The sequence below is a fragment of the Homalodisca vitripennis genome, chromosome 4 (genome assembly GCF_021130785.1).
Source record: "Homalodisca vitripennis isolate AUS2020 chromosome 4, UT_GWSS_2.1, whole genome shotgun sequence".
Classification (NCBI taxonomy): domain Eukaryota; kingdom Metazoa; phylum Arthropoda; class Insecta; order Hemiptera; family Cicadellidae; genus Homalodisca; species Homalodisca vitripennis.
In genome coordinates this window covers 153211600-153227019 of record NC_060210.1, presented here as the reverse complement: position 1 = coordinate 153227019, position 15420 = coordinate 153211600, and the positions used below count along the sequence as shown (strand labels likewise).

General features: G+C 29.9%; 1 protein-coding gene across 1 annotated transcript; it reads left to right on the top strand.

The window, feature by feature from the left end:
* The first annotated feature begins 457 nt into the window (after window positions 1–457).
* LOC124360351 (FMRFamide receptor) lies at window positions 458–12757 on the top strand. The gene is given in 4 exon segments (XM_046813906.1): window positions 458–510; window positions 7773–8649; window positions 9487–9809; window positions 9811–12757. Coding segments are annotated over 3 exon segments (1290 nt in total). The 5' UTR covers window positions 458–510; window positions 7773–7944; the 3' UTR covers window positions 10073–12757.
* The last annotated feature ends 2663 nt before the right edge of the window (window positions 12758–15420 follow it).

Sequence of the window (15420 nt, the reverse complement as noted above, 5' to 3'; positions counted from 1 at the left end):
TAAAAGGTAGTGATTAGGGCTAGACTTTAAAAATCAGAGTCAGGATTTTTACTCATAATTAACATACTTAAATACGTATATGAAGTGCTACATTGATATCATATTGTACTATTAACCCCAAATTTTTATAGTCAAAGATAACAAATTGGAATATTTAATTCAGACACTGCTTAATCTGAAAAGACGCTTTGCTTGTAATGTACGTAATACATAACTTTCCATCTGAATGTCTACATATGTATTAAACCTAGCTGAAATCATTTATTTTACACTATTTAAGTTTTAAAAATATGGTAGTGATAAAATATTTTCATTAAACGGATAACGTGCAGAAGTAAGAGGACGAGAACTCGAGTATGTGTACAATAGAGACTGGTTTGTATTTCGGAGCAAGAAATATGACTCAGCAGCTAAAACTTACGACCTTTTTATCAGGACAAACAGCCATTGTGTGCTAGTCTTCTCGACTTTATCTTGAGATTCCTGCTGCGCTCCCACATCTAGCTTGCTGTAAGTTGTATCGGCTTTTTACTTAGCCTACTGTTGTATTTTTGAATAAATAACACAAATATACTTTGTGTAGAGATTACTACGCTACTTGTTAAATGATTCTTTCATGAAAATAAATTATGTATCTGCAGAATATACGCTGTACAATTATGAATTAATATATAGGCTATTTACGAAATTAATATAAAAATGTATGATATACATGTTGCACAGAAATAATGTTAACCTAAGTACTTTATTACAGTGCTACATGCTTTATTTGTGATACGGGCTTAAAAATAATTATTTTTTCATCAACTTTGAACCAAATTACACTTTTACTGATCTTTACTTGTTCCTATTCAGAAATAAAATTATACATTTTTAATAGTATTATAGGAATTGTTTTTTAAGAGAATCAAGGTTTAAGTCTTTTTATTGCGTATCTACACAATTATATTTAAATATGTGTTGCACGTTTATAGAAACCATTAAATATTGTTTTGTTTATACAAATAACATGTTTGTAGCTCGGTTTTTGTATGAATACAGAGTACTAGTACAAAACACAATGTGTCGTAATAGGCTTCACTGATGTGCACCCGAATTTAATAATCTATAACTTGTTTCATTCTCGAGTTGTCCCACAGGCAGTTAGACATACAGACCATCATAAAAAAGATCTTGACACTAAAATAGCACTCATTATTGTTAAAACCCATTACTGTGGAAATAAAGTTTCATGCCAAATTTTAGAGTTCACATATGAAATATTACTCGATATAATTGTAGTACATTTAAGTTAGGTACATTGGTTTTCAAATAGATGTTTAAATAATAAGTCTGCAAATCAAGTTAGTATAAAACAATGAATGTGTTGAGGTAGCTAGGCTACATGTGTTAATATGTCACATGTTTTAATCTCTCATGAGGTATTTAGTTTGTTTATACATTTATTTATTATTATATTTTATCATCACGATTTGCCAAAGGAACAATGTAAGCATCAGGTAATACTCAGCCAAATCTCATGGGGTGAAATGCATCAAAATCAAACTCAATGTTTCTCATAAAGAAACGAAGCCTTATGCATGGTTCCAAGTCCATAGATCAGTTGGTTATAAGAGATATCGTGCTGATAGAAAGAAAGATAGACAAATTAAATTTTTTCAGCTCCACAAGTGATAGGCTTCAAAAAGCTCAGCCAATAAATTGTTGTTTTCTGCTTAGTTACATGTCTCTTACTATTTATTGGTTAAACAAGAAGAAAGTAGTTATGATTTATCTTGAAACACTGAAACTTTAGTTCATCAAGATGAATCTAATATTTGCAAGATATAAACAGTAGTTATCTAATATTGTAGGTGAAGTATGAAACCATGTATCTGTTACGTAATGCACGGTAAAATTATTTACATTATTTAAGCTCTGTGTTAGTTACATTGTTTGAAGTTGATAAAAAATATTATGGTTTTAGCTTCAGAATTACAGAGATTTTAATATTGAGATAGAAAGATGTCTTTTGGAAATTTGTAATCTGTAAGATAAATTGACAATTGTTCTCTGAAGACGAAGCGTCAAACTGTAGAAACAAGGTTGCCATTGTGTGAACAAAGTTTTAGGTGCATGCGCCAATGCAAATGTGGTGTTTGCTCTATTTCCTCCATTTGTATTACTTATCTCACAATATTATATTGACTGTAACTTTTCTTTCTTCTAAGGATTTATATTTTGGATCACATCCCAAAGATATACTTCTTTGTTTGAAGGTTTTATTTTGACGATGGAAGAATTGTGAAGGAAACAGGATTCATTTCTGAGTCAGAAAAACAGAATTGTGACAAATTTGTGTTTATGCCGGGATTATCGGAGAAAATTATAAGAGTAGGTAGAAAGTACAACATTATAACCGCGTTTAAAACATACAATACTCTTAGACAAAGTCTCGTAAAAACAAAATAAAAAAATGGCACACAGGATCCCAAAAACTGTGTTTACAGTATAAAATGTACTTGCAATAGGGATTACACAGGCGAGACAAAAAGACCACTAAACGTAAGGATAAAAGAGCACAAAGAAAACAGTAGAAAGTTTCTCACAGAAAAGTCAAAAATTGCACACCATTGTTGGCCCGAAGACCATCATATGAATTGGGATGAAGCCAACATAATACATCGGGAACCACATTCCTTCAAAAGGAAATTAATCGAGGCAACATACATTAAATACAGATCGACAGACAGACACAAATGAAAGTTTTTCAGTGTCTCGTGTAGTAGGCTTCATGAAGCTCAACTAATAACGGAGTAAACATGATTGCTTATAAAGAGCCTTAAATACTTCTGTCTGAATAAAATCGCATGTTACTTAATTGTACCTGCACTTCACTCGTTCGAAACATTTTCGTTGTTGTGAATAAAATGTTGTTGTTGTAAAAAGTAAATATGTTCACACTGTAATCGTTTTAGCCACACAACAAAGAAACGATAGCGAAGGTTGTTTTTTATGGTTGGGTAGGATTTATGGTGAAGCCAGTCAAGATTAGACCGTGCGGAGTATCGGAGCTACTCTCCATCTTATCTGCTCCCGAACATCACGAGCTATTGGTACGTCTCCCTCAAGTCATCTTCTGCTTTCAGTTATTTTGTTCGTGCTAACCAAGCACCAAGCATTGTATACCATATTTTTACAAGTTACGGGTCAAAATGTAATCTGTCCGTATAAACTGTAAAACATTATGGGTGTATAATCCTTTCGCACACATATATATATATATATATATATATATATATATATATATATATATATATATATATATATATATATATATATAAAACAGCTTGATTTTATTATATTACCTACTACTTAACTTTTGAATAAAAATACTTTTAATACTCATTAGTTATTCCTTTGATACTTTAATTTTTATATTAGTAAGTCTAATTCCTGTATGTAATGATTACTGAAATATGACTCGTTAATATTACTGATTATGAAAAACGTTAAGGTTAACGGGCAAATTTTTCGATGTGTAAACAAGCCCACTGAAAATATATGTTTAAAATTACATATTACTACGATCGTATATGTATTATATATTAATACATTAATACATATACGATCATAGTAATATGTAATTTTAGAATATATATATATATATATATATATATATATATAAAAATCATTAAAATCATTGGTTTGTTAATATCTTAAACGTTTCTCCTGGTCAAACGTTTTAAAATTTTTTAAATAGTAAGCTTATGGAGCCCAGCAGACAATAATAATATTTAAAAAAATCAGAACTGTCCTAAGCGTTAAAAGTGTAATTTAGTTTCATAAAAGTTACTAATTTTATGGAAGGACTATTTATTCTATACTAGTTCAATACTGCAAGAGTTAATCTATAAAAAGTCTCAATTTGTTAACATCGATACAAAGTTTTAACCACAACATTAGCAATCAATTAATGTATGCCCACACAATACACATACAATAAATAAGTGTACATAAAACATATTATCGTTGCAGACATGTTATTATTAAATCAAGATTTTAGTTTAAAAAGTCTGCATTGACGGTAATAAACATGTAATTTCAATGAGGTACGACAAATATATATATATATATATATATATATATTTAAAATGGTAAATATCTTTAAGTTTTCGATAAAACATAAGAACACATCGTTCAGGCCAAAAATAATACCACGTGTAATTTTCAACAAATAATTATTACCTAGTACACTTGTCAGCTTTTCCATCACTTCAAAAAATAAATCACTTAGATTAGTAATTCGTTATTACCACTTATGTACTACACCATACTTAAGTATATTTCCAGCTTATTTCATAGAAAGAAAATTTCACGTTTAGCTATCATTAGGAAATGTAAAACAAAACGTATGTCATTAGGTTAAATGGTTAATGTTTACATCAATGATAGGATGATAGCATAATACATACACTGTTTCTTGTTTTTATAAATTCCCAAAAAATAAGATTGTTAAAAATTTACAGGTTTGAACTTGTTTATAATAAAATTATGTGAATGTGGTTAATTTGTAGTTCACTGTTATTGTATACGGTTGAAAATACTTGAGTGTTACCTGTAAACCTATTATAATGTTTAAAATTATCGTGAATGAAGTGAGAATTCAAACCTCTTTTTTAATTCTCCTATTTGAAACATGATGACATATAACTAGTTTCGAACATTTAACGACCGACAACTTAAACCGACCTATTGGAAAAGCAGTCAGGATATAAGGTTTCCTGAGATTGTCCGGAAATTACAAAAAAAAAACAGTAATTTTGTTCACTTGTGAAATTGATACACATGCGAACAGCAGCCATCTTAAAACTTTGATTCTGTGGACTGGCAAACGGACTCACTCGAGTGTTATATGGCAATATTGCAGTTATATGCAGTCTAGTCTCGATGCATTTGAAAATAAAACATAATCACGTTCACCATTATTTCATGTAATAAATCAAACCTTTGTAAAACAGCTGTCTGGAAATCTTTTGAGATAAACACGTAAAAACAAACATTATTTTGAAAAAAACTCAAATTTTAACCACACTTTTTGATTTCCTTTACGATACATACTAACTTACATCCAACTATTTCTTTATAAAATTTAAACGGCTACCATTTTGAAACCTTAAGAGATATTAAACATCAGTAGTAAAGTATAAAAACACTGAAACACATATACACCTAATATAAGCGCTCATACAAGGTTATAAATTATGATTGAAGGGATAAACAATACACGTCCTCCTCCTACCACCACTGAGGATATTGCTTTATTACTTTATTGCTAATATTGCTTTAAATCCAAACATCACCGTCGGCAAGCCTAATAAACTATAACGTGTTCATAAACAAAGTAATTGTAAGATATTAACTATGAATTATGTCATAAAACGCGCATGTTGCTTTCTCCGCATTAAAAAGTAATTTTTGTTTACAGTTAAATCATGATGCAAAATTTAGGGCATTAAAAAGCTTTGAAATCTACCATTAACATGTTCAAACAATAAATGTAGACCGTACTTAAGTTGTTTAAACAATAACATAACTGTACAAAACAGTATGTGTCGTATTATTGATAACTGAATATACGTAACTTTGTAAAGTTTAAACTATCAGCATCATTACAAAATCATTGCCACAAATATAGTGATAACTCTTAACCTACCTCATAGAATTTACTTTCAGAATAAAAATTACATGTTTAAATATATGAGTTACATTTCCCAGTTTTGTTATAATAAATCATTGAAACTAAATACTTTTTGGACTTACATATAAGTTTAAGGTTATGGGATCATTACGAAATTAAGTTTTTTTCGTTGAAGTAGATATAAACGTGTATGGAGAAACTGATTCAATAGCTAGAACACAATTTTAATTTGTTAAGAGAAGGTGGATTTTATCTCCACTGTAGCGGATATATAAAGCTTGAGCTTAGAGGTTCAAAGGTGAACTATTTATCAGAGTTTAGTGTTTCTGGAGATCTCGATCTCTCTCCAACACTCACTTGATCTCATCCGATAGAATAGCTTTCACTTTCACTACTTTATCCCGAGAAATTTATGCTTAGAATTAGGGCATTGAAGTTTTTATTTATTTATTTCAAAGGAAATCCATATTTACAATTCTATCTATTAGTTTATAATGTTATAAGTTTTTCATTTAGATAAAATAATTTACAAAACATTTTTAAAAACCAAATAATTATGAATACATTTTAGAGCAAAAACCATAAACAATGAGTGACAAATACCTTCAATAAATATAATGTAGTAAAAACGTTATGGATAACTAAATAATAATTTTATATAATACAAAAAATCTATAATATACTGATATCAAAGCTCATGGGATGGCTCCTTAATAATAAATAACAAAATTTGAGTTGGATCATATAATCAAAGAAACAAATAATTAAATAAAAAAAAAACAAAAAGCATCAATGACAATACTGAACATTACATTAAACAAATAGCAAGTAAACCAATACATTTATTTACCAATTGAGATAATTGTAAGTAATAACAAATAAACACGTAATGAAAATGATAGATCCAAGGACTCCAATTTATTGTAATAGGATCTACAATCCTTCAATTGCGGCGGAGTAGTTTATCAGCAATATTAAAGCATATTGTACAACATTTTTTTAAGACCCAAGAGAGTCTTCTTAAATCGTCTAGTTTAGTCTGCCTGGTTGCTTGCCGACATTTCCATGCGATAACTCCTGTCAGAAATAAAAAATATATTATGTTACACAGTAATGCGTGTGATTTTAAATTTATTGAATTGTTCTGTAAGACATTTCATAGTTTGTGTTAATCCTTCGATTCTTCGTTTTATCGTTTCAATATTTTTTAACCAATAGGATAAATTATTATTTGTATCAGTTATAACTAATCAGGCAAATTATTCATTATCTATTATTATACTTACCTTACTGTTATGGATCTGTATGCTAAATATTCGAAATAGGTCACATGTAGTATAGACCTATTATTATTATGTCATTTCTGTCAATTTTTGTTTCATAAAACTAACGTATACAAAGTGGACCTAGACGTTTACCATTTAAATTGTGTTTTGAAATTTAGATTACTTTTACTATGACCATTACATGTGAAAACAATTGTATACTGTATTAGACTTTATTATCACAGCAAACCTTTGGGATAAGTATTCATTATTTCAAATACGTATTATTTCAAGCCTACCGATATTTTAAGATTTACTTCAAAATTTTATCAGTTCTTAATATAATTTAATTTATTATATGGAATAAGTATACATACTCGTTAAAGTATTGGCTTTGTAAAGATAAAATTTATAAGAATCAAACGAGTTTACAATGAATTTTTCAAAACAAATTGTATTAACTGAAATAAGTAATATTAAGTTTTGAAAATTAACCATTTTGTCAGTTGGAAGTAAACAATCTTCAATGGATAGAATAACACCTAGCTAGAATAAGTAAATATGCATTAAGATTAAGGCGATATTAAACAATTTAATGGTACAATTATTACGTTTAACATCTTAAACTGTAATTAACTAACTTCAATTTAACAAGTATAGTACATCAATAATACCTTTAATATTTTTATTAATTTAAATAAACGCTTTTGGAGGCTACGTCAATAAGTAAAAAGTTACAATTCTACTAGGATTTCAACAATTTTTCATTAAATAAAATCCACAATTTTGAAGATTTTAAAGGTAAAAATTAATATTTTTTGTTACAGAGTCCATGATGAGAGTGGAGACTACGAAAGTCATAAAATGGTAGCGGTCTACGTCAAAATGACATCGGTTCAAGAGGAATCAGTTTCAGTCCACATCATGATTCGAGCATTTCTGTACCTCAGCTGGGACGTTAATGAAACCTAACCTTCATTAATCCATAATTTATGCACAATGGACGTACTTGAGAACGACACCAACGCCACCTTTTCGGACATTTACATGAATGCCAATGAGGACGAAGCCTTCTTTGAGTTCATCGCCTACGGTGTGCTCTTGAACCTCATCGGTCTTATGGGCATTATAGGGAACGTTATCTCCATGATAATTCTGTCCCGTCCTCAGATGAGGTCATCAATAAACTACCTCCTGATTGGTCTCGCTCGCTGTGACACGGTTCTCATCGTGACATCCATATTACTATTCGGCCTTCCGGCTATTTATCAATATACAAAGACTGATCTTCTTTTTGCTTATCAATATAAGATATTCGCTTTTCTCTGCCTAGTAGTATTTCCAGTAGCACTAATCGCTCAAACTGTTTCTGTTTATTTGACCTTGACTGTCACCTTGGAACGGTTCGTGGCGGTCTGTCATCCACTCCAAGCACGATCCTTGTGCACCTACGGAAGAGCGAGGCTCTACGTCATACTTATCATCATATTCTCAACTATATACAACCTTTCTCGATTCTGGGAGATTAAGATAAGAGAGGAGTACAACGAGGAGACCAACTCTACAGTTTATATGCCAGTTACCTCTGATTTGAGACAAAACAAGATCTACATCTCCTTGTATATCCACTGGTTGTACATGATTTTCATTTACTTTCTTCCGTTCAGCTGTTTAGCAGTTCTCAATGGTGCTATTTACAGACAGGTAACAATGAGTTCAGTCATGTTATGTAAAAAGTCTCCATAAAATTATGCATTATTTATTGTTATATAATTTGTTTCATATATCCTGAAACCGTTTCTAAGTAGTATAAAGTGTTTGGTATACTGTATATTTCTAAAGAAGAGGATGATTTGTATTACTCGAAAGAAATTTAAAATCAAATTTACGTCCAATAACTATTATTTTATTATTAAGACTTGATAAACTGTTAATTGTCAAAAATTTATGAACATAGGACAGTATTATTACGTTTTTTGTCTGGTTTATGGAAATAGTATTATGCGCCAGGCTTATTAACATTAGTCAGGTCAATTATTCAGTCACTATATAACCAAAATTATTTAATTCCAGTATTAAACTAGATATATATTGTAGAGTTTTGTAATTCTGAAGATACCGTAATGCGCCAGACTTGAGAATACTTTTATAACTATTCATTATAGAGTCACAGTCAATTGTATAGTTGAATTATTATAGCTGAATTATTGTATAGCAATTTAACAATTTTTCTGCCACAGGCACTGTCTGCAGACCAGGCTTGAGAACAAGTCATAATTACGAAGTATAGAGCAATAGTGATGATTGTGTCAAAACTAACCTAAAAATATTATTATGTGGGTAAAAGTATAATTACAACCAACTTGGTATTAACACCAAAATATTTAAAAAAAGCATTACCCTATAAATATTTCAGAAATAATTATATAATTTCACTTGAAGCAATTTTATTCATACCGTTTAGCTGTTCAACATTTAAAATTTTACGTAATTAGGTTTCTTTGTAAACAGATGTTGTTTAATTATAACTGACCATTACAGGTGCGGCGAGCTAACCAAGAACGCCAGAGGCTATCCAGGCTCCAGAAGAAAGAGATCGGCCTCGCAACGATGTTGCTGTGTGTTGTAGTGGTCTTCGTGTTGTGCAACATCCTCCCTCTGGTCACGAACGTGTTGGAGTGTTTCTACGACATCATCATCGATCAACTAGTAAAGACGAGTAACCTCCTCGTGACCATAAACTCCTCAGTGAATTTTGTGATTTATGTGATATTCGGCGAGAAGTTCAAGCGACTGTTTCTCAAGATGTTCTGTTCGCACGGGATGTGGTCGTGTGCAGGCGCACTAGGAGGTAGGGACTCTCCCGGACGGTGCCACTCACGAGGATAGTCTGATATCTAACGGTGACGGCAGGAACTATTCTGTGCGTGGTGTCCACTTGTGTCAGTTACATCGGTCGGGCACCACTATAGTCCGTAACGGTCGACTCGGTACCACCAAGAACTACCACCGCAGCATGCGTGTCTCCCGCACTCTCTCCCCTGGACCCTGCGTGTACTATCCGGCCCGCTCGGCACCGGAGACCTGGGACGAGACCACTACCACCACCACTCTCAACCAGCTGTAACTCTCTACGCGTTGGGGAAAAGCTACTAGCACTTCATATGTACATGTATATCCTAGATGTATCTATGTCTGTTGTAAGATATTTTAATGAAGAGTATGTAATCTAGTCACCGTTTATGTTTTTTAAGTTGCCAAATATTTTATTATTTAATCCAATTTTATGACATTTTAGAATAGAATCACATACACACACACCCCTTTATTTTTTTTAAACACAAAGCTGGAAAATTGTAGTTTAGAACTGCTCCTCTCAAATATCCTTCTTAAAGCTCTTGAGTAGTATGTTATCATTCAAAAACAAGCTAAACTGTATATGTATATAAGTCGTGTAAGTACTTATCAAGAAAACTCTACTGTCTCAAGAAAAGTTACAGGAAATTATATTGCTGACATATGGTGTAAATAGCAGGATATGAAACAGAGTAAATAAAAATAAACTATTTACCAATGCTTTATCAAACTGTCTCTCAGTTCTGATATTACTATTGCTCGTTTGATAACTCATTTTATTTATATTGGATTTAATAATTTTCCAAATTTTATAGCGAGATACACACGTCACAAAAGTATGAACATTTGTTCTATTTTGTCTCTTGTCCATTATACTTTGTTGAGAGAAATACTTTTTAGAGTAATATATAACATATTTCCTTGTAATATATGAATATATTAAATAATTTATTTTCAAATATTATATATTACTGCTAATTAAATATTTAGCAAAACGGGTATTACAATTCCCAATTGGCTAACAGTAGTCCAGTTGCAGATTTTAAGTGTAAATTTGTGTAAAATTAAGACTTAATAATGTTTTAAAAAACAAGTTATAAATTAAATATTTGTTCTATCAAAACGAATTAAAGAAGTAAGTATAAAAAGAAAACGTACGGTTACGATAAATTACAGATCAAGTCAAGGGAAACCTTGTAACTATATGAATATTCATGCTTATGAATGACCTCCTTTAAATCTATGTCTCTCATCTTTAAATTAATTTATATGCCTACGATTAATTGTATTACATTATTTTGGACAGTAAATTATTAGCTAATAAGGATACATTTTTCTTCATCGGTTTTGTGTATCTCTAATTTATTTTGCCTATTCATTTACAAGAAACTGTAATAAAAAGTGTGACTTACATGCAATTTTAAAAATTTACTTTGGAACAATAACACATATACACTAATATAATATCAGGAAAAGTGCTGATTATAAGAATTTATTTCTCTAAATACTATAGCAGACATTTTATATTTTGGTTTTATCTAATCCCTCTTTCTTTATGTACCTTCACTAGAATCGTCCTTTAAAACTATGCGTAAATTATTTGGATACAAAAATTACATTATGTATTATGTCATTAGTTATACTCGTATTACCAAAAGATTTACCTATAGTAGTTTACATAGTAAATGAATGATTATATAGTTGAATAAAAAATCTAAGCTATAAACTCAATAATTATAAAACAGGTGCACCTACAAGATTACAGTTACTTTGTTGATAGTTATATTTGTTTTTACCGTATGTAATGATTGCTTAGATTAAACAAGATAAGGTGTGCTGCAGATATTTATGGTTGGCGGTAAATGTCTAACCATTCAGGGACGAAATATGAATATATGGTTTTATATCTGACCATCTCAAGTTCGCCCTTTCAAAGCTACAGGGTATGTGATAACCTAGAGAACCAAACTGTAGTTGTGTACATTCTACATATTTTTATACGTACTTATCAGAAATCGCATTACTTAAATATGTCTATATGTGTGTACCTTTTAAACTATATTACAGCTATACTGTGTTTTACGGCGGTTTGTTGAAGAATTTTAATTCTTAGTGATGATTATTTTGTAATGTTTACAAATGTATTATAAAATGATAGAAAAAGTGATTATGATTGTCAAAATCATACAGACATTACTTAACTGAACTGTGCTTTAAATTTTCTTTTGATAATATCCGAGCGTAAACATACAAAAACATGTGTTCAGTTATAACTTGTACTCAAAATATAGTAAAAAGTTGTATTAAAATAGTTCATTGCAACTTGTAAACATTTTTATTTAAATTTTAACTAAAATGCTGAATGCATTTTAACGAGTAGGAACTAATGATCGAATAAGAACTAAAACTACATTTAAATAAATAAACTTTTTATAGCATTATTGCACGACCGCTTGTATTATTTTTTCCTTAATTATTTTGTTTTTCTAAATTCAATAAATGAACAACATTAAAATGTATATAAGAACATTGTGCCTAAAAATAAGGCGTTAGATAAGTTTTATGAAAATCAATAAACATACTTTATAAATATTACTATTAAAAGTATGTTTCATCAAGCGTGCTGTGATATCGATTAAATAAAATTGTAAGCAAAGTTATTACCGCTGTTAAATTATTAGTACTTATAAAGGGTACTATTGAGTTAATGAGCTGAAATGGAACTTTTACCTACGAATACTTAAAAGTATTTGTTTATACACTGATTTTAAAGTTGTTTTATAAACATTACTATGATAGATTTGTACTTGTTCATAGGCACAACATATCGATTTTATTTAAAATTAGGCTTGGTTTAAACACAATCTCCTAATTGCCAATATATTTTAAGCTGATTCTTTAAACGTAAAAGGTGTGTTATAAGTAATATTATATGAATAAAACGAATTGTATTTAATGTGTTTTAATTGACCTTAACAATATTTTGAAGTTTTTGGGGCTTTTAAAGTTTAATACTAGTCTCAAGAATCAGAATAAAACTACATGCTTTTATAAAATAAGTAATTGGAATAAAAATATTAATGTGACTCAATATTTATTTGAAGCATGTCAAATATACACAATTTAAACATTGCAGTTATATTTTAATGTAAAAAATATAATAATAATTGTTTCTATCTAATAATAAAAATATACCAGATTTACAAATATGACTCTTGTAACTAATAGAGTTACACTCCTCTGTTAACATAGAGCATTATTATTCTGGGAGCCAGTAGAAATGAAATAATAACATGATTATTAACTGTTTAAGACAATATTTTGTGACATAACTTTTAAAGAATTTATGTAAGTAACTGCATTTAGAGTATTGTTATAAAATTACAAATAAACAAAATTGGGCTAGCAGTAATCAGCTGTTAAATGTAATAATCAGCAGATGAACTAAAATTATATCTTGTTAATATACTTAAACACATTCAATACCAAAAGGGCGCAGAAGTGCTGTATGTTGACACTTTCTTTATAATGAATTACGACGCTTGGTAGCCAAAGTGTTAATATTGTATATTACAGTTAGATCAGAATTGGTTCATAATACATTCACTACCGAGGTGCACAGAGTGTGCGAAAACACCTACATTATCATACATCGAGACGCTTAGTAGCCAAAGTATTAGAGATATTTACAAAATAAAAACTCTGTAGTTCTACATACATTTCACGTATCGGATTACACTAATGTATTAAAATATACGTGTCAAAGTGTCCAATATTTATTATTATTCATGAAATATTTTTATGAAATTTAAATAAAGAATAGGTTTTTTAATAAGAGGCAGAAAACGATGCATTATACGACTACGTTTCATTTGACGTTTCTTATTTATTTTTGCTTGGCAAGTAACATAGTGTCATTTGATAGTGTAGTTTATGAACGGACTGAATATCAGTTAGTAAGTTTCAAAATTGAAACATCTAATTGGTAATGTACAATGTCATCAAGTACAATGGTGTTCACACGAAACACATTAACCAAGTTGAGCTGGTTCCATTGTGTTCAGTTAAGAGGCCATAGTAGAACTTGGTGTATTGTTTACTGTGGGTGCAAGGATAATCTAACACCAAGAGTTGATTACCTAGGATCCTGCTCTGTGTTATCTGCACACTTTATATATATATATATATATATATATATATATATATATATATATATATATATATATAATACGGTATATTTTATTATTTAGAGAATCATATGTATATGACAAATGTTTCATTAAATAATATAGTTTAAATATAATTTAAATTTCCCTTAATTATATATATAATTAAGACAGGTATTTGGTCTTCCGATCATATGTTAGTTTGCTTATTTTAAACGCATATGTGACAGATATGGCCAAACACAAAATAATTGAATCGTAAAAGTAAGCGCTCTGTGGTGTAATGGTAGCACATTCACCCGGCAAGTGAGAGATCCGGGATCGAATCCCGGCGGAGCAAGTACTTTTTGTGATTCAATGTTTATTGAAATTAAATAAGGCTATTGCCATTTATACAGTTGAACGTAAATAAAAGTCGTTTGACAGGTATTTGGTCTTTCGATCATATGTTAGTTTGCTTATTTAAACGCATATGTGACAGATATGGCCAAATACAAAATAATTGAATCGGAAAAAGTAAGCGCTCTGTGGTGTAATGGTAGCACATTCACCCGGCAAGTGAGAGATCCGGGTTCGAATCCCGGCGGAGCAAGTACTTTTTGTGATTCAATGTTTATTGAAATTAAATAAGGCTATTGCCATTTATACAATTTAACGGTATATATATATATATATATATATATATATATATATATATATATATATATATACGTATAAAATTAAGGGAAATTGTAAGTTGCTGCCAACTGCCATAAAAAGTTATTTTAATAGCTATATAAGCAACTGTTTTAAGTCTTACATTTCGTACATATCTACTATATACAATAATGAAATACAAACATTCCACAGAACCAATTGAAATGTAACATTTTACGTGTAACTTAGGTAAAATGCGGTTTTATTTAACTATGGTACACCAAACGTGGTTATCTCCGGCAGTGGTGTAAAACCATCACCACGTTTTTATAGCCTGTTTGCTATTTAATAGTATTATATTTAAATGGTTTATATTAAGAAATTGGTTAAAAATTTTAATTTGAAATGGAAGCGGAGAGTTAATCTCATTGGATATACTTTTATAAATGTTAAAAATAGTTTATTGTGTGAAAAAGTTAAAGACATAGTGTAGAACGACATAGCGTTTACCGCATTTAGTGACTTATACTACTGTAAAACGTCTCTATATTTATAGCAAATATATATTATCAAATTCTCTACTGCAGATAAAACTTTCTGAAATATAACAATACGATAGTATACAGTCTATAGTACATTTGACTTTTACTACAGTCAACGTGGTTACGTAGTGTCAACATATCGTTTTCACACACGGCTGTACCTAGCGACTAATGACCTAAAACCGTACCAATCGATGTTTAGAAACAAGAGGTATATTCTGTAAATAACAGTGTACAAAACATTATGACAAGCTATCACGCTCTTTAAAGTATTT